Source organism: Nelumbo nucifera, chromosome 2 (assembly GCF_055504915.1).
Source record: "Nelumbo nucifera cultivar China Antique chromosome 2, China Antique-T2T, whole genome shotgun sequence".
In the NCBI taxonomy this organism is placed as follows: domain Eukaryota; kingdom Viridiplantae; phylum Streptophyta; class Magnoliopsida; order Proteales; family Nelumbonaceae; genus Nelumbo; species Nelumbo nucifera.
In genome coordinates, this window is record NC_142650.1 from 21,953,515 (window position 1) to 21,974,333 (window position 20,819).

Here is a 20,819-nt window from a genome sequence, read left to right on the forward strand (position 1 = left end):
TCGATGGAGACAGCTCTGGGAGATGAAAGGTCTCTATAACTTCTGAGTCGAACTGAATACAACAGCTTAGCATTTCGAGGGATGCAGCTCTGGAAGATGGAGAGACCATCTGCACGACATTGAACAGCAGGTTTGCTTGACACCACCCTTCAGGCCTGGACGACTTGCTCTGATACCATGTCGAGCAAGAGCAAGAGAAGAGAGGAGAGGAGAGGAGAGAAGAGAGGAGAGTCGAGTGGACTGAAAACCCTCAGGAATACTGGGGGCGAGTGTAAGAGTTATTATTTATACTAGCCCAGTCGTACAATATAAACAAGAGAGGAATTACAACAGTACTTGTGGTACTAAACCTGAGTACACAAAACAACTGTCAACAATGACCATGATGATGACAATGACAATGATGAAGGTTGTACAATCACTTAATTTCAGAAATCTTGTTGTGAAGGAAGATTTAAAGTGGTAATGAGATGGCTGAGAAACATTTGTGACAGCACATGGCAGTATAGTAATGCTATAAAGGAATTAAGGTAGCTGGAAAAGGACTTGATGATCATCTATTGATGGGAAAAAAACGATCAGCAGACTCATTGGCAGATGCAAGGGTAACCAAGGAATTCATAGGGATCAAATGTTTTGGAAATATCTGCAAAAGAATCTTTAGTATATAAAGAAAAGGAACTGGATAGGTAGTAAATGCTAGTCCATATCTTCAGGTGTTTTGACACATTATACATTCTCATTCGTTCAATTATTATCATAAAATTTCAATCTTACCAATCAAAAATATAAAATTAATTAACATAACTTCAATGAAACTTGAATTATGGGGCCTTAATGAAAATAGACAAATGCATATACATACCATTACTATTAATCTTAATTGAACAATCTGATTATAAATGGATCTGATTTTTTGATATCCAAATCCAGTTTAATCAAATAAAATTTTGAACTCAGATTGAGATAATTGAGTACCTAGTAGTACACAAGTAAAAACCAATCTAAAAAAGACCATTTCTAAAAGCTAATCAATCCCACCACAGTCCTTCAAACTCTAATAAAGGGAAAATATAAACATTTTCAAACTGATGGTCAAAACATTTAAAATATTGTAGACAATAAGTAAACTAAGTTTAACAATGTACACTACCAAAAGATTGAGCATTACCTGGGTAAACATGCCCATTCAAAAGTATTAAACATAAAAATCATTTACATGGACATTCACATGTCTTTTCTTATATGCCCTATTTGCAACAGTTATATGTTTCAAAAAGTAAACAACCCAATCCCAATATTTCCAACTTCAAGACACCAGAGGCGTGATAAAATTGTAAGACTACAGGAAAATGACCATACTCATCCATGTAAATTCCCAAGAGTCACCCTGTGCCCTGTTTCAGATACTACAAATTGAATCAAATGAGTAATAGAGGTCCTTACGAAGTTGAGTTAACAAGGTGCACTACTCTCTGCTTGTATGTGCGGCACTGTCCAACTAGGTCGACAATTACCTCCTGTCTAATTGCCTGCATATCAACACTATGATGACTCAGCAATAGAGTTGGAAATTGAGGTTCATAGTGAATGCATGAATACAAAAAGGAATTGAAAGGAACGTAAATTGACTCAGATGGTAATGAGAACTGGTTAGCCAGAGCCAAAGCAACCAAGTTTTCATCAAGATAGGCCTCCCTAGTCAACCTGATTACCCGTCAGTGCCTTGGTTCTGACCAGTCAACCACAAATAATATGTTGTAAATGAGACAACGATGCAATCTCATTTACTAATTGGTATGGACTGGAAATATGAAAGAACAGAATGATATAGAACATTTAGTTACAATCTTTGCTTAGCAAATATAGAAAAACAAGGCTGAATAGGTTAGAATAGGGAGTATTTAACTTTCAGAGAAAGAATGCAACTTAGACTATTTGTGAGAACTCCATACCAAAGCACCACTAGTTAAAGGAAAACTTAAAAGAACATCTGGTCCACTGTATTCCTTTATTATATGCCTTATTTCTATTTATATACCATCAACCAATCATGCACCATCAGAAATGCTTAAAGCAACTCACATGCATATAAAAATAAAAGCCTATACTATATTATTTTAAATAAGTATGCATAAACACAAACAAACAAAGCGTTAAAATAACTTTGTTTTTCCAATCACTAGATTGACTAGTTGTAAGTTGATTAATCAACCTGATTCATGCTTAGTCATTTCAAGAGACTGGATCGTGAGTAACCACCAACTGGTCAGTGAAGCGATAGGTATGGCCCTCGACTGACTAGTCAACAATTTGATAATACTGATATTTATTGCACTTGTATATGAAAAATTGAAAATTGCCACTTTTACACATTTTTTTCTAGGTTATGTGAGAGATTGTTCTCTTTTTCCTCTCTAAATCCAAGATGTCAATCTAGATGTACAAGGAATTATACCTCTTTGCTCCCTGGATCTAAAGCATTTAGCATTTCTGCAAGGACATCCATGATACTCCGTACATTTTGAATCTCTATCAGGCTGAAAATGAATATACACATTAAATTTGCATTATAAGTATTAGCATTGTCATAAATACATAATTAGAAAGAAAGATTTATATTAAAAGCAAATATCAAAATATAATCAGATAAAATCCAACTGAATGATATTAAATGGTTAATAAGTCAACCAAAGAATGGGCTTGCAATTCCAATGATTTTATCTTTTTAATCTTTATGACAGTAAGCAAGTAAGCTAATGCTTATGTTCAACTATCTATTCAATTTCCTTGCAAGGATCCGGTTGCTCCCAATTTTGCAAAGAAACAGTGGGTCCCATCCAACAATTACCAACTGCTCTATTATTCATATTAGGTAAGGGTATTCTCTTTCCATCTCGTATATGATGCCAAGGAGAATAGCTGTCATAATTGTACACACCACGCAATTATTGTCAGATTGGAATTTTCTATATTAACTGTCAAGCAAATAAAAAGCCCAAAAAAGCCTGGGTCTATTAGTGTGACAGCAAGTTTATGTTTAAGCTGCAACACCTCAGTTTTCTGTGCCCAACATGGCTTGAAACTTCTGCATTAGGTACCACGTTTGGGTGAAAAATGTCTGACTCTATGTTGACATGCTCCACAAGTAAACAGTCATCTGAAATATGACTAAAAAAATTTTACAAGAACCTTCCTAAGAAAGTAATTAAAAGTAATATTTGATGATATATATTTCAACCACCTCATTCATATCAACCAAACAGGACAATTGAGTGACAAGACAAAATATCTCAGTTTGATATAGCAATATTTCCATAGTGTTAGATTCCTTTTATTTTTTGAGAAAGGTAAGAACATTGTAACTTAAAAAAAATATACAAGTATGGTCCTCTGTACAAAAAGTTTCTGTACAAAAACATTCCTTTAAGGATCCCCAATATATATATATATATATATATATATATATATATATATTCAAAAAGGAGGAAGAAAATCCATCATCACTGAAACAATTAAGAGTAGACAACCAAGCTCTTAACATGTCAACTGCACCATTTGTTACCACCTCCTCTGGATTACACTTTTGCTAAAAAATTCTCCCATTCTTTTCAGACCAGAGTGCCCACAAGACTGCTAGAGGCACCATATCTTAGCAAGCTCTCCCTTTCTTGGACATCCCTTGCACCCTCCACCCAGATAGCAAGGACTTCACTGAAGCAGGAAAGCAACCATAAACACGGATTGTGTTTTTTGTAATGAGCATAGGGAACCTGTGAACCATCTGTTCCTATTCTGCAATTTCTCTTAAATTTTGAGGGTGCTGCAGTTCCCCAAATGGCTTTGAAAGGAAAAGATCTGTCTTGCTCTCCCAACATACTAACATAAAAGGACCTGACTGAGAAGGTAGCTGACTTGGACCATTTCCACAGTCTAACATCTTGTTCACCCTCATTGACTTGCTGACTGTACAATAAGGACAAGAAGTCTGCACCTCCCAGTCAAAAAAATATCCTTCTAAAAGCTGGATTCCAAGTAAGAGATGTTCCTCCTACCTGAAAGCACTCCGCTACTGTAGCTTCTTTGTTGTAAGCCAAAACAAACAGATCTGGAAATTTGTCATTCAGAGTCAATTCGTCACACCAGGGATCCAGCCGGAATTTTATTCTAGTCCAATTGCCAAGACAATATCTTATGCCTTTCAATAAGTTAGGGAAGACTTTGCATATTCCACTCCAAATTCCACAGCCATAACCGAGAATCCAAAGCATCCAAACCATTATCACTTACTCCATACTTCTCAGCAATTAGCTCCCTCAACCAGTGTTTTAAAAGCGCAAGGCGCAAAAAGGGCGCAGGGGTCAATTTGCTGAGGCGCAAGGCGAGGTGCGTGCCTTTTTGAAGCAAGGCACAAAAATACAAAAAAATGCTAAAAATAAAAAAAAAGTCAGAAAATTCAAAAAAATGCCAAAAAATTCAAAAAAATAAAAAATATTAACCATAATATTAATAAAAAATATTAACCATAATATTAATAAAAAATATAAACTTAAAATTTAAAATAATGTTTTAAAAAACCTATTCTAAAATTAAAATACATAAACATAAGATGTAAAGCATATTCAAATGATAATTTAAAAATAAAATCAAACATATAAAACATTTTCAAGCATGTAAAACCTCTATTCTCTTTTTTCATTCATTTGCATTACTTCAAGTATCTAATGTAATGTAAAACATATTACATTCTGATTCTACGAGCCGCCTTTGTGCCACACCCCTCGAGGCAAAGCCCAAACAAGTCCACATTAGGTCTTAAATTCTTAGTTTTCACACAAAAAATAATGATTTTATAGCTTTAATTGCTTTTTAAGAAGACATTTTATTAGGATGAATGAATGAACAACATGATCAAATTGGGGGCTGAGGCACTAGGATGAATGAATGAACCCAGACGCTAGGTTCAAAAGAAGCAAAAAAACGTCAAATTTTCGAAAGGTGTACGCCTAGGCGCACCAGGTATGCGCCTTTGGAAAGGGCTGCGCCTAGGACCTAGGCGAGGTGCATACCCTGAAATGCACCTCACCTGTGTGCATTTTAGGAGCTTACCCTAAAAAGGCGCCTCAAGCGCGCCTTTTAAATCACTGCCCTAAACAAGTCAGGGATTTGTACAAAACCTCCATAACCACCTACCAAGAGAGCAATATTGAAAATCTCAACTTTTCTTAACCCATATCCTCCAGGCAATGGGTTTGAAAATAAGTTCTCACCTCACCAAATGAAATTTCTCTTCATCTTTCCAACCTTTCCACAAGAAATACCTCATAGCCTTCTCTAACTTTTCTGCCACCTCCATTGGAATTGGAAATAGAGATAAATAATAATCTGGTAAGCTTGCTAAGACACTATTAGAGTTTATTTACCTCCCTTAGATAGCAAGCCTTCCAAGTTAATAGGCTCTTGTTGACCTTCTCCACGACTGGATCCCAAATGCCTTTTTAAGTACATTTGGAACCTAGAGGTAAACCCAAATAATTGGTTGAGAATTTCCCCACTTGCCAAGAACCTCCAGAAGATCTGATATATTACCTACTTCTTCTACATCCACCATCTCACTCTTTGCCATATTTCAGACCTAAGACCACCTCAAACCAGCAAAGAAGATGTCTCAAGTTGAAGACTTGTTCCAATTAGCATAAAAAACAGGGTGTCGTCTGCGAACTGTAACAAAGCGATCTTGGATCCATTACTTTTCACCTCAAACCCTTCAAACAGGCCTCCCTCGGTGGTTCTTTCAGTTATTTTGCTTAAGCCCTCCAATACTACAAGGAACAATAAGGGAGATAAAGGATCCCCCTGTCTCAATCCTCATGAGCTCTTGAAATTGCCTCTTGCAGATCTATTGATTATAATGGAAAATCTAGAGTTAACGTGCAAACTTTGATCCAATTCCTCCACTTCTGTCTGAAGTTTACCCTCACCAACATATAATCCATAAAAGCCCAGTTGACAAGATTGTATACCTTTTCCAAGTCAAACTTAATAACTACACCCTGCTTCCCACTCCTTTGCCTTGAGTCAATAAGGTTGTTTGCAATTTGGACATTGTCTTGAATATGTTATTATGCACAAAAGCTCCCTGGTATCTAGAAATCAGAGAATCCATCACCTTCCTCAATCTTATGGATAACACTAATTTATACACACTTCCAATCAAGTTGATGGGTCTAAAATCTTTGACCTCTACTGCTCCTTCCTTCTTTGCTATCAACGAAATAAATGCCACATTCAAACTACAAACCAAAGCTACTTTCTCATGGAACACAGCAACAAACCTCATCCCATTTAATCAGCTCTCAGTACCTTTTTTAGAAAAAGATGGTAAAGCCATCTGGCCCAGGCAATTTCTCTCCTTCCATTTCATCCAATGCCTTCTTGCCTTTTGCCTCCAAAAATGTTTTTTCTGTGAATAGATCGGTTAGCCCTAGATTAGTTCTAGGTAAGAAGAAGAAGAAGAAAGAAGAAGGAGAAAGAGAGAAAGAGAAGAAGAATGGCTCGGTCTAGAGAAGAAAAGTCACACTCTCCTAGCCGACCCACTTGTATTTATGTTGTATATAAGCTGGATTACAAAAGAATGAATTATCCCTCATTAAGTATGGGACACATAACTTAAACTTAAACAGAACAGACTATTCGCTCTCAACTAGATAGACAAATGACCAAAATACCCTTGTACTTTCGACTCTAACATTTTCCAAATCAGCTGCCTGTTCCCTAGACAGAGTGCTAAAAGATAAACCATTTAAATTAGGTATCTTTTTGCATGGTTCCCCGTAAAGTTGCTTATAGTAGTTGACAGTAATATTTTCCATATCAACCTCCTCCTCTACCATTCTTCCATTCACTTCTTGCTTCTAATTTGAATTTGCTCTTCTTGTGTTGGCCAATTTATGAAAGAATGAAGTATTGTTGTCACCCACTTTTAGCCAACTTATTCTTGATATTTGCTGCCACTTAACTTCTTCTTGGTAAGCTAAGGAATCAAATTCCTTCTTGGCTTCCATCCTCTTCTTCCTTTGTGCTCCATCTAACTTTCCACCTTCCTCTTCCTTATCTATTTCAGCAGTTATTTTTATGCATTATTCTTTGTGGCTATCAACCAATTCTGAGTGCTCCTTTTGCCATATTTTAATCTTACCTTTTAACCATTGCAATTTCTTTTTTTTTTTTTTTTGAGCAAAGGTAACTTTTATTAAATTAAAACAGGAACAAGTAAATGAGAAAATGTACTACAAGCTAAAGCAGCTGAGGCAGAATTATAGAGGTAAGCAGAAGTCACTATACAGACTTTCCCTAGAAACTCCTGATTTTGCAAGGCTGTCTGCAACAGTGTTTTGCTCCCTAGGAATCCAGACCAGATTTACATTCAATGACTCTAAGATATCTCGAGCTTCAGCTAGCAGATGAGCAAGTCTCCAAGGCCCTCCTTCCTTCTCTCTTAGCCAAGCTATTGTATTTGCAGAGTCCCCTTTTATAGTTAAGGAGAAAAATCCTAGCTGTTTAGCAAGCCGAATTCCTGTAATTGCTGACAAGACCTCTGCTTTTGTAGCATCAGCTCTCCCAATCAGACCACTATTAGCCCAGCTGATCCCCCTCTCCCCACAGAAGACACCACCAATTCCTGCTTGGCCAGTAGATCCTTGGGCACTACCATCAAAGTGTAGGATCATCCCACCTTCTTCCCTAATAAGGCTTCTCATGATCGATTCAGATCTAGGAGAGGACTGCAGGATGGCTGGAAGGTTACTTTGGAGGTCATTTAGAGACAGACCTTTGAAAACTTCAGAATTAACCACCCAAAGGTTACAGAGGAAAGTTATGTACGAGATTAGGTCTTCCACATTTCTGAATTTGTTTCCAAAGGTTCTGTTGTTCCTTTCTTCCCAAATACCCCAAAGGACTGCATGTGTGACTATACTCTAATATACCTTTCCTCTCTTTCCTAGACCTTTGCCTTTCCACTGCCACAGGAGGTCCACTACCTTCTCAGGGAAAACCCAGCTGTAACCAACTAAGTTTAGGAAGAAACACCAAACCTTCCTAGTGACAGGGCAGTGGAGAAGAATGTGGTTAGCTGTTTCATTACCACCAAGGCAGAGAGGACAGACATGAGGGGAGATACATAAGCTTCCTCTAAGCTTTTTCTGTATTAAATCACAAGTATTTATTTTCTTTAAGCAGGCTTCCCAGACAAAGAAAGAAACTCTGGGGAGAACATGTGGTGTCCAAACGTTCTTAACTGGGAAGGGAGTGATATGATCTTCTGAAACTAGAGCCTTAAAAAAGGAGTTAGTTGAGAACTTGCCGGCAGGATTAAGTTTCCAGATCCTTTGGTCAGGGGAGGTCGGGGAGATGTAAACCTCACTTAGAGAGTTTAGAAAGTTTGCTATTTCAGCAAGATCTATCTCTCTTAGAGACCTTCTAAGGTTCAGCTTCCAACTGGTTCCTGAGGGAGAGTGACTGAGGCTATAGGCCACCGTGGCTTCTTTGGAGCAGGACAGGTTAAAAATTCTAGGGTAGGAGTTTGCAAGGGTGTCCTCTCCCCACCATAAATCAGTCCAGAATTTGGTTCTATTCCCATTTCCCACCCAGTACCTTACAAAATCAATAAAGAGGTCATAAACAGAAGAAATACCTTTCCAAGGGTTAGAGGCTTTAACTCGGTTTGGGTGGACCTTGTTATCCCAACCATTGGCTAACTCGGTTTGGGTGGACCTTGTTATCCCAACCATTGGCGTGTCTTCCGTACTTGCTATTGATGAATTTTGTCGACAACGCTTCCATCTCCAAGGGAACCTCCACAACCACTCTCCAAGAAGAGCTAGGTTCCTTTCTTTGATATGTCCTAGCCCCAAACCACCAAGGTTCTTGGGCTTACACACCTCATTTCATGAAACTAGAGGACCCTTCTATTCGCTGCCTCCTTCCCATAGGAAATCCCACTGAAGCATCTCAATCTTACTTTTTACTTTGCCCGGGATACTGAAAACTGACAAGTAATAGGTTAGCAAATTGGCAAGGGAAGCCTTGATAAGTGTGAGTCTACCCCCTTTTGACAGGTAGCTTTTCTTCCACGTAGCCAGTCTTCTTTTGCATTTTTCTACCACTGGATCCCAAAAACTTTGACTCTTTGGATTCCCACCAAAAGGCATTCCCAAATAGGTGATAGGAAGTTTCTCCAATTTACAACCTGACAGCTCCTTGAACCTTTCCAGCAGAGAGCCATTTACACTTATGCCTACAAATGCTGCTTTTGTTGAAGTTAATTCTGAGCCCCATCACCAGTTCAAAAATATTTAATACCCTTTTTAGGTTGGAGATGTTTTCCCAATCCACCTCCAAGAACAGGATTATGTCATCTGCGTACATCAAGTGAGATATCTGAATTTCTTCCCTACCTACCTCAAACCCTTTCAGCAGGTTTCTCTCCCTTGCTTTTTGAAGTAAATTACTGAAGATATCAGCTACCAAAGTAAAGAGTAGGGGGGAGAGAGGGCACCCTTGTCTCAGGCCCCTGTCTGCATTAAAATAGCCAGTCAGCTCTCCATTTATTAGGATTGGAAACCAAGCATAACTTATACACCTTCTAATCCACCTCACCCATCTCCTTCCAAAACCTCTCAGTCCAATAAGCAGTCCCAATCCACTTTATCGTAGGCCTTTTCTAGATCCAACTTGATTACTACCCCTTCCTTGCCACTTTGTCTTCTTTCGTCTACACATTCATTTGCCACAAGTATACTGTCAATAATTTGTCTCCCTTTCACAAAGGCAAATTGGTTGCTTGAAATTAAATCTTTCAGCACCTCCTTTAGTCTAGTTGCCAGAACTTTAGCCACAATTTTGTATAAGCTCCCCACCAAACTGAAGGTCCCCTCTTTCCTTGGAACTAGAGTGATAAAGGTCGAGTTGTTGCCTTTATTCATGACGGACGAAATGTAGAAATCTGAAAACACTTCCAACAGATTAGACTTAATTGTATTCTAACACAACTGAAAGAAAAGGATAGGGAGTCCATCCGGACCAGGAGCTCTATCACCATCCATCTTAAACATTGTTTCCTTAATTTCTTGCTCTTCAAAGCTTCTCTCTAGCCACAACTTTTTGTCCTCCGACAACTTAGTTCCCTCCCAGTTATTCAAAGGTATCCTACAGGACCCATCTTTTGAGTACAAACCTTTGAAAAACTGCTCTGTGGCTTCTGAAATTTCTTGTTTGTCCTCTGTCTCTCTCTGCCCCACTCTCAGCTTTGAGACATAGTTTTTCCTTCTTCTCCCTGATGCATAACTATGAAAGAACTTTGAATTATTATCTCATTCCTTCAACCATCTCACTGTTAGACAATGTATGCCCTTAGCTCCAATTAGATTGATGTACAGATACATTTATTGTAAATGAATTAAAGTACATTATTGTTTCATGTTGATATTGGTATGTTTCTGTGAAATTACCCCTTTAAATTGGACACTTATGAGACTCGTGTTAGTTTAGAATGTTCTCAGTCATTGGATAGACTTGGGGAGTTTATCCTACCAAGGCTGACATTGATGTGCTACCAAAGAAGTTGGGGTAGCTTGTCTCAGTTGCTAGGGTTAGACCCAAAGCACATACAATGTGTGTTTGGTTGAGACACTGAACCCGGACCATTGTCCAGTTATGCCCTGGACCTTGGAGATTGATGGGCAAAACTGAAAAGTTACACATAACCCCTAGACTTGATTATAGTACTGCACTAGGTGTCAAATTGGGTTGTCTTTGATATGCCAATCAGTGAAATCCATTGAGGGTCAAAGCCTGGGTATGTTGAGATAGTCTGAGAATTTACTTAAGTGGGTGATCATAGTGATAGGATCGGCCTCTTTGTCGAACAAAGTGAATGATAAGGTTTACACTCTCTCTAATGGAAACATAAACTGTCGACAGTGGATTTCAACTGTGTTTTAGATTTGTTTTTGCAAAATATATTTATGAAAAATGTTTTGCAAAAGGTTTTATTCTCGGGATCCATCTGAGTAGAGAGTGTGACACTACACCTTGTAGCTAGGGGAGAGGTCCTTCCTTGTCGGGCAGTGTTTAATCATTATGAGCCGAGAGGTTAAGTGTAAGAGACCATTACAGGGCTGATTGCCTGATGGGCTTTATCTTACTTAAGTCCATTATCCTTGGGTCTTCATAGGATGGCTGAATTCAAGGATCATTTAAGTGTAAATGTTGGGCCCATTTTGAGCCCATAGTGATGTGCTCAGGGGTTCACTGTGTTTAGTAGTGAATTTGGCCAAGCTTTTTCACAGAGGCTGGGCCGAACCCATGTGGACTTATGTGACGTCATTGTGGGGTCCCACACCATACAAATCAAGCCTAAGTTGACCATGAAACACCCTTGGGTCGTGAGCCTTATAGCTGATGGGCCTAAAGCCCATAATTAATATGATTAGTTAAGCTGTCATTGATAGCTTAAGTTGTCATGTGACATGGGGTGAATATGGGTTTGGAGATGCGTATGTAGCACCCATCCTCTTAAGAGGATAAGGCTTATCTCTTGATAGAGTCCAGATCCAAATTAGATTTGGATAAGCTCCTAATTTGATTAGGAGAAGTGCTCCATAAAGAGATAAAAGAAGAAGAGGGCGAACTAGACTAAGAGACTTCTCAATTCTGCTCTCTCTCTTCTTCTTTTTGTCTCCCAAGAAACCCTAGTTCGACCACAGCTATTTGGGATTGATAGAGATCAGTCTTCCTCTGATTTTTGCAAGAAAAATTCAGAGAAAATTCGTGCTCACCTCCCCAGTTCGATTCAAGCAGTTGGATTGCAGTTTTGCTGAAAAATGCGTTGTTGAACCGACTTCAAGATCACGTTGCGCCATTTTCAGTGGAGGCTGGTTTTAGATCCGGTTTGGGCGTGAACTTCCACCTTGGGATCTGAGTTTGTGGTATCTGTATCAGGTATACATCTCCCTCTTTGGTTGGTTTCAAATCTGGTCTGGTTCAGTGCAAGACTGATCCTTTAAAAATGTAGTTTTTCGAAACATAGGGAATTCGATTCCCAGAAGGATTAGGAAATTTTTGAAATTTCGCCCAGCCATGTAGCATGGTTCGGCCATCCATATGATGGATCCTAACCCTTCCTTCACTCACTCGAGATCTTTGCCTCTAAAAGATTTCTTCCCTTCTTATAAGCTTTTCCCAATCCTTTTTAAGAGTTTCTCTTCTGCTTCCACCCTCCTCATCCAAAGTCCCCGGTTGCTCTCTTTGGTCCAGATCATCTAGCTCTTGAGTTAGTTTATTTTTGTCTTCCACAAACTTTTTAAACTCCTCTTTACCCCACACTTTTAGCTTCCCTTTTAAGTGTTTTAACTTCTGCTGAAACCTAAATCCTGCCCATCCACTTTGCATTCCTTCCACCATTCAGAAACTTTTGTTGGAAGTCATTGTGAGTAGTCCACACCTTTTCAGATTGAACGATGCCTTTCCTTTCCTGAATACTTCATTCTGTAGAATTACTGGCCAATGATCAGATGTCCAACGGGGCTTAATAAACTGCACACAGTTAGGGTATAGTTCCTCCCAGTCACTGGATATGAGAAATCTATCCAGTCTACTCCTTACTGCACACTCCCGCATATTAGACTAGGTAAAGGAGCCGTTGCTAAGAGGGAGGTCTTTAAGATTGTGTCTAGCAATAGAGTTCGAGAACTCCTTCATGCTTCTTGTTACTCTCCTACAGTTTGGGCTCTCACTGCAATACCTCGTGACATTAAAGTCACCACCAACACACCAAGGCAGGTCCTCCGATTCATGCATAGAATCCAGTTCCTCCCATAATCTTCCTCTCTGTGGTGGAGAATTAGGCCCATACACCCCTGTCAGAATCCAATTGCTACCATCGGAAATGTTTGTGAACAGGATAGAAATAGAAAACTCCCCTTTGTCTACTTCTAATCCAATAACCGCCTCTTCTTTCCAAACAATAAGAATTCCACCTGCTGTTTCCGTTGCTGGGAGATTTGCCCATTTTCTTCCTCTGATTCCCCAAATTGCTTTAATTAACTTTCTGTTAAATGACTTCTTCCTTTGTTTCTTGTACTATGTTTGGGTTTTCCTTCCTTAGGGTATCCTTAACCAAGCTTCTCTATATAATCCCCCCGGCCCCCCTACGTTCCAACTCAAGATCTTCATGGTTTATGTACGACTGCCTTTCCCTTAACCTTTTATCAATACTGATTTCAGGTCCTACTCCCTGGTGGACAAAACCCCATTGAAGTCTTTTGAGCACTCTGTTTGTCCCTTTCTTCCCTCCTACTTCCGATTTCTTTCCTTTACTACTTCCCTTCATTTCTCTCTGCTGCTTCGAGCCTGGCCCACTGTTCTCTTTGTCGTTGATTATCTTGCAGCTCTCTGCAAATTGAGTGGCTCCTTGATCGCAGAGACTTGCCGACAGTTGGGATAGAATGACACCTTCACCTGAAACACAGGAAACAAGGGGATTGGAGTAAGGCTCAGAGGTAGAGAAACCAGGAGAAGAAATAGTTAAAGTGTGACAAACTATGGGGTCAATCAGAAAGCTTGGAAGGGTGTTTGCTGAAAGTTCCAGCTTTCCTCCTTTCTCTTGGTGTCTGTCTTCAGATTGACCGTAATATGGATTGACCAGCTGCATTAGCTTCAAAATGTCCATACTTCCCCAATTTCCTCTGTTCTTGAACAATACTTGAACTCTTTCTAGAGCTACCTCCTAACCATTGACATCTGCTTTGGTTTCGTACGAACTCAACTCTGAATCAGTCTCCACCTCCAACTCTCCCCTCTCCGAACTCGAGCTCCCTAAAGTTAATGGCGTGGGAGGGCGATTAACCCCCCTAACTTTTCCTCTACTAGAGAGAGGTGTTTTAGGAAAGCCTTCTCCAAAGAGTAGAGGGGTAGTAGGGGGCTGTCAATCTCGTCAACTTGAACAAAATGGGCTTTTGTCATTATTCGGCCCAAACTCTCAGGGCTGTCAGGAACTAGGAAAGAGGTCGGGTCGGGTTTTGTTGGGATTGCCCGTTTTCTTCCAGCTTTCTCTTTCTCATTTAACAACTTTTTGCTTAAAATTTAAATTTTGAGTGGACTTTCCTTTTCTTCCCCAAGCTTCCTCCACGTTACTGCCAAACTTCCTAAAACAGTTACTGCGCTTGGCTTTGCTTCTTCCCAACGTAATCTCTTCTGTTGCAGGTTGGTTGTGCACTCCACGCAAGTTCACCTGGTTAGTAGTTGTGTGACCCTCCTTGACTTGCCACATGTGCTGGGCTCGGGTTGGTGAGTTGACTCAGTTTCTTCCTCCCTAGGCTCGGTCTTCTTTTCAACCTCGATTGAATAGTGGAACCAAACTTCGCTGTCGAGAATGGGAACTACTCGAGGTATCACGAACACTCCTCTCCCTTTCACCCTAATCCTGACAAATCAAAGCTCCTGGAAATCTCTCTAGATTGTCAATAACCTCCAGTCCCCCACAGAGACTTCCTATTAGGTTAAACGTCTCCATTGTCCAAAGATGAAAGGGGAGGCCGTGCATCACTATCCAACCGTCAAAACTCAGATTTGTGAGGTTTTCATTCACTTTCGGCCACCACCGGTCAATTAACACCGTCTTCCTATACACAAACACTGATCCCAACCCCGCCCACTTGCTGACTGTCTCCTCCGACGGGGCAAGCCCACCGCCTTGTTTGTTTCAAAGGGTTTCAGAGTTAACAATGTCGGGGAATGCAGGTTCGCTGAGATGCCAAGTTCCACGTCTCTCCAACTTACGTCCTATGGCTTGGTGCATACAAAGGCTGTCTTCCAATTTCCAAATGGACCAAGTCTATGGACCAGGAAAGCTCTTCCTCCAACCACCGTCACTCTGTTTTTTCCTTTTTCTAAGCCTGGAAATTCCTCTGTCGAGGGGGGAACAACTTCTGGTCTTTCTTTTCTGGCAAGAAACAAACTCAAAGTTTTTGACATTGTTCCCCACCCTAAAGTGTTAGCTTCTTCTGGAATACAAATGTTTCTTGTTCTTCTCGCTCCTTCCCAAAGGCTTAACCTTATGTATCTTCCCCATCTATTTTCAGCAACTGAACATGAGATTATCCTTCCCCTGTCCGCTCATCTTAATGGTTCAAAAAGTCTATTGTGGTTTTCTAGTAATTCTTCCAAAGCACCTACAATCCAGCTTACCTCATCTTCTTTAAGAACGATTCTGGACCATGCCCCTCTTCCCCTCTCTATAATCACCAACACCCCATCCCCAAGAGATCGGCTTGTATCAAGTTCGAATGTTTTGGAGCCAATGGCAATACACCTCCTTTGACCTTTTAACACCATTTGGAACCAATGCCAGAACAGACTATCCTTGCAGCGGTGGACACCATCCCAGTTTGTGCGAGTAGCTGGACTTCCATTTCATCAAGGATGAAAGACTATCCCTGCAATTTCTTGAATAATACAAAGCTTGTCGAGCCTTCAAATTGCACCTCATTTTACCAGTTCCTAATTTTCCAATCCATCTCCTCTTCTTCTAGCCAGCAATGTTCCAGATAGAAGGGGCTGGGTTTTCTGGATATCTCTCGTGTCCAGCAAGAGGGGCATGTGGTCTGATAACACCTTGGAAAGTGCTTCCTGAGACGTCTTAGGGAAAAGTTCCTCCCATTCATTTGATATTAAGAATCTATCCAGCTGCACTAGAGCAATTTGAAGGCTCTAGTCCAAGTATACTTAGCACCGTGAACAGGTCTAGAGCAATCTATCCAGCTGGCCCGTGAACAGGTCTAGTCCAAGTATACTCAGCACCAGGCAACAGAAGATCAATCAACTCCCACTTTTGGATGAACTCAGAAAAATAAGCGCATATCTCTCAACCTCTTAACACCACTTGCCTTCAAGCAAACCAACTATAGAGTCAAAGTCACCCCCAATAACCCAAGGCTTCATTCCATCTACTTCTAACTTCGCTCAGTTCCTCCCAGAAGTTCTGTTTCAGTGAATTCTCTATTGGTCCATATACCGTAGTGACCAACACAAAATTGTTTGAAGACAAACACTTCAACAAAATTGAGATAGAAAACTCATCCAGTTCCTTGTCCACCACCTTAAATCTGTTGCTATCCCAAATGATTGCTACCCCCCTCCAAACAGTATTGATTGTTGGAAGCGAGAGCCAATCATAGGGCTTAAAACCCCAAATGCTCCTCACTATTCTGAAGTTTAAATTCTGTATTTTTGTTCCATGAAGCATCAAAATATCCACCCTTTAAATCTTCAAAAAATTCCCTGCCACTAATCTCTTTCTTCCTGATCCCAAACCCCTAATGTTCCAAGTAACTAAATGGATGCGATCCATGGCAGTCATCTGCATTGGTTTCTATTGCCTCAGTTTGTACTTCTAGCCCCATCGTTCAAACCCCAAGCCAACCATAGTATCTCCTCAGCTTGTCTTTTTCCACCAGACACCTTTTTTCTTTTGCCACCAACAAAGCCTCCATTTCCTCCTCTGAACCTTTAATAGAAACCCCCTAAGAACCCCCCCCCCCCCCCCCCCCCGGTACTTAAACAGTTTTGACATAACCCACGATGAGACCTCATCATCATTAACATATCGCAGGTTTGCTGCTGGATTTAGGGTAGCACTTCCAAAATCTTGTTTTGGTAAAACCATTCCCAAAGATATTTGTTCTGCATCAGATTTACTTGGTACCACCTCCTGTTGAAGATCAACTACCACTGGAACTTGCACATCAACCTGGTTGGATTCTACTGGAGCTAAAGCTTTCTTGAAGCACACGTCGGATTGCTAAGTTCCCCCCTTTTTGAACTCAGGTCAACCTCTGACATTATCTTTGGATCAGATACTATCAGTGGCAACAAGCAGTCCTCGGGCTCATTTCCACCTCACTAACTTTAGATATGCTTCTGGGGCATTCCCCTTTTAGAACGTCAATTTCTCCTTGGTTCGACTATGATGATAAGGATGAAGAAGACATCTTCTTTGGTTAAAACCTCTTTATCTTTTCCCGGTCCACCTTCTTTCCTTTTTTGCCCCTCAATCCTTGGGTTTTTAAATCTCAATGGGCCAACTTGAGTTCTATCGTGGACCCAACTGACATCACTCCAACTTGGAACAAACATTCCTGGGGGAGATAAAGTCTCTTAACTCCCCCAAATATTAAAAGATTACAAATAAGCCTAGAACATATGATTTCTTCCCACCCTTGCTGGTTAATGCATCTACAACAGAATCGGCACACCTCTTTACCCACTATAGCCTCATTGTCATATCCCAAATCAACCATTTAAACACTCTCTTTTCATTCAGGTAGCTCCACATGCTACTCTCCCCCTTTTTGTAGCCTTTCTATTATTAACTTTGAGTCATCCTCAATAATAAACCTCCTTAAATTAAGCTCCTTAGCCTTTTTGGCACCTTCCAAGACTGCCAAAACTTCAGCTCAGAGAGAATCAACATAGCAATAGTTGCACCCACCTCATTCCTAAAGACCCCTCCAATAGGGGTGGCAATTTTGACCCCAAACCATCTGACCCACCCACTTTGGTAAAGGGTCATTATGGGTCGAATGACCCATTTGGGTCAAGGAAAAAGGGTCAGGGTGGGGTTGGGTTGAGGGTACCCATGGATCGAAGTTAACACTAGTCATCTACCTAATTAGCTTTTAGGGTTTGATGCAAGTGTTAAAAAAAGAAGCTGGAAAAATCTGAGGAACTTTCGGTGGCTGCAGCGACGGGTACCACCACTCTTGCTGCCGTCGATATCACTAATCTTGCCGTTGCTGGTATGTCCATCCTGATTTTGTTCTTCTTCCTCTTCTCATCGCTGCCATCAGTATCAGATATCAGTTTCAAATCTATTATTCTACCCTTCCTCCTCCTCCCCTCTTCTTCTTATTATTCTTATCACCGCCGCCGGCCAATACTACCGATCTGGATTTCAGATCTAATTCCTCCTCTTCCCCTCTTCTTCTTATTATTCTTATCGCCGCCACCAGCCAATACCACCGATCTAGATTTCAGATCTACTTCCTCCTCCTCCCCTCTTCTTCTTACTCTTTTTATCTCTGCCGCTGGTACCACCGATTAGGTCTTCTAACTCTTCCTTTTCCCCTCTTCTTATTCTGGCATTGGGCCAGATCTAAGATGGCATGACCGCCGATTACAGGAACCTGAGTAGAGGTGATTTTTGTTTTTGCAATTTTTACATTTTTTGTTATATATATTAAAATTGCACCATTTTCTATATTTTTTGGTATTAGTTGAAGTATATGATCAGTTTGATTTTTTATATTTTAATTATTTTTCTGTAATTTATTTTTTTTGTTGAAATATATAAATTTTGAAAATTTTATGATTTTAGGTATTTTACGCAATTCTTGTTTTTTTATCTTTTTTTTTGTTTTTTATAATTTCTTAGTTGAAATATATATTTATTTTTAATTTTTATCAACTTATGTATTTTATGCAATTTCTATTTTTTTGAAATATATATTTTAAAATTTCCTTGTTTTTTGCAATTTTTATTTTTTTTTGCAAATTTATGTTAAATTTTGTGTTTTTATTATTTCTTTGTATTTTTTGTAATTTTTTAATATTTATAATTTATTTGGTATAATATTTATATTTTCTTAATATTTGCATTAGGTTAATGAGTCATATGGGTAGGTCAGGGTAAAGGTGGGTTGTGAGTTGTGACCCACTAATACCCAATAAATATGGGTGGCAATGGGTCAATGGGTCAATATGGGTGGGTTGATATTCAACCCACACCCAACCCACCCATTTGTCATCCCTACCCTCCAATGCTTGAAGGGCCAGGGTTTCCTTCACGACTACCATCAAAATTCAGCTTTATAAAACTGGGAGCTGGTAAAGTCCACATTGGGTGAGGAACAATCTTGTTAGGAGCCGAACAGGCCACTTCCTTCCAATTGTTCAACAGAGTTGATGTGGATATATCTTCACACATCTTCAAAGACTTCACCCATTGTATTACCCTTGTTGTAATTACTTAAATTATTGCCCCTCTAGACCTTTCTTATCAGCAAAGTCATTTAGTCCTTTCCCTCCATTTCATTTCCTCTTGATAAACAGTCGTATCAAATTCCAATTTAGCATTGGCTCTTCTCTTTCTTATCATCTTCCAAAATCTCTCCCTCCTCTTCAGCTCTATCAATTTCCATAATAATGCCCAAACATTTTTTTCTTTTTATGATCAATACTCTCAGAAGTCTTTCTCCTTCACTCCTTGATTTTTTTTTCTTTTAAGCATTTTAACTTTTTAGCCATCATGTGACTTGCTGAACCTTCAAACTGCATTTCTTCCCACCATCTTTTCATGAGTTCTACAAAACCCACCTCTTCTAGCCAACAATGCTCAAATTTGAAGAGAGAAGATTTATAGGGGATCCCACTAACATCCATACAGATAGGTGTATGATCCGATAATGGTCTAGGCAAGGCCTTGAGGAAGATTTGCAAATATATTTCTTCCTATTGTTAAGACACAACAAAACAATCAAGTTCCACTAACTTGGCTTCTTCTTGGTTGTTTTCCCAAGTGTATTGTTTACTGAAATACAGCAGTAGAAGAAGAGAAGAGAAGAAGTTTGTGAATGGGCAGCAATGTGTTCTCAGCCGGCCCTAGAAGCTATTATATATATTCGCAATAAGATGTTATAGGAATAGACTAGAATGCCCCTGATTAGTGATGAGACACCTAGGCATAATAAAATAAAACAGGTTTAGGCCCAATAACTAAAGGCCCATAACAGACTAAAGAACTTAAAGATAAAAGACAAATAAGCCCACCAACACTTAACTGCTCGAACCAACATGTATTTTTCTCCATATCGAGGTAAATCCACCAGTTCCTATTCCCTCACAAAATCTGCAAAACCACTCATACATCTATAACTTCTAGCCCCCCTCCTTGTAAGCACACCAGAGTGTTGAAATCTCCACCTACTAACCTGGCCACTCCCACCTCAATCTCACTCCATCCAACTCTAAACGGACAATGTTGAAATCCCCCTTCTTCTTGTAAGAAATGCAGTTCTGATGTTGTTTTTTGCACCTTTATAGATGTTCTTAATTAGCTCCAAATGCCTATTTGGGACTCCTTTCTTTTCCAGAACCCACGATATTACCTCTTTAGGGACTATAACATATGCTTTCTATAAATCAATGAAAATCATATGAAGATCTCTCTATTAGGTCTGTGTATTGATGTAAATCTAAATCAATTGTACTAGAAAATCAATGATGTGTATCAGCATTAGAGTTGTTTGCATTGTCTTCTCTCTATTCTTTTCAGATACAAAGAAGTTTTATCTTCTTTTCTGTTTTTTTATTGGTTATAGAAAAGCTTATCTTTTACTTCATAATTAATATAATTCATGTGTTACCTCAGTGGCTTCAGCAATTCGAACCAGGGGAAGAAGAAGAAGAAGAAAAGGAACAGTCGAATCTGATAGCATAAACCCTATCAGTCGACCCTAATATGAATTAGCCTCTAATTAGTTGTACAAAGACTAAACTGCCCCCCCCCCCACTTAAGTATGGGACAGGAAGTCTCTATTAAAACTGCCACATAAGCACATAACTTAATAGAAATAAAATGACTAATCTACCCTTATTCGACTAGTTCTAACACCCCCTCAAGCTGGAGAATATATGTCATATAATCCTAGCTTATTACATATATAGTTCACTCTCCCTGAGCTTAAGCCTTTTGTAAACAA

At 39.6% G+C, this 20,819-nt stretch overlaps 1 protein-coding gene across 1 annotated transcript in view; it reads right to left on the reverse strand.

Moving 5' to 3' along the window:
* Positions 1–20,819, reverse strand: part of LOC104595165 (TOM1-like protein 9) — a 54,338-nt gene that overhangs the window by 10,738 nt on the left and 22,781 nt on the right. Inside the window, exons 6-7 of the mRNA XM_010255770.3 lie at positions 2,459–2,540; positions 1,447–1,532 (exon numbers count right to left, since the gene is read on the reverse strand). Of these exons, the coding sequence (XP_010254072.1) occupies positions 1,447–1,532; positions 2,459–2,540 (168 nt within the window). The remainder of the gene's footprint in view (positions 1–1,446; positions 1,533–2,458; positions 2,541–20,819) is intronic.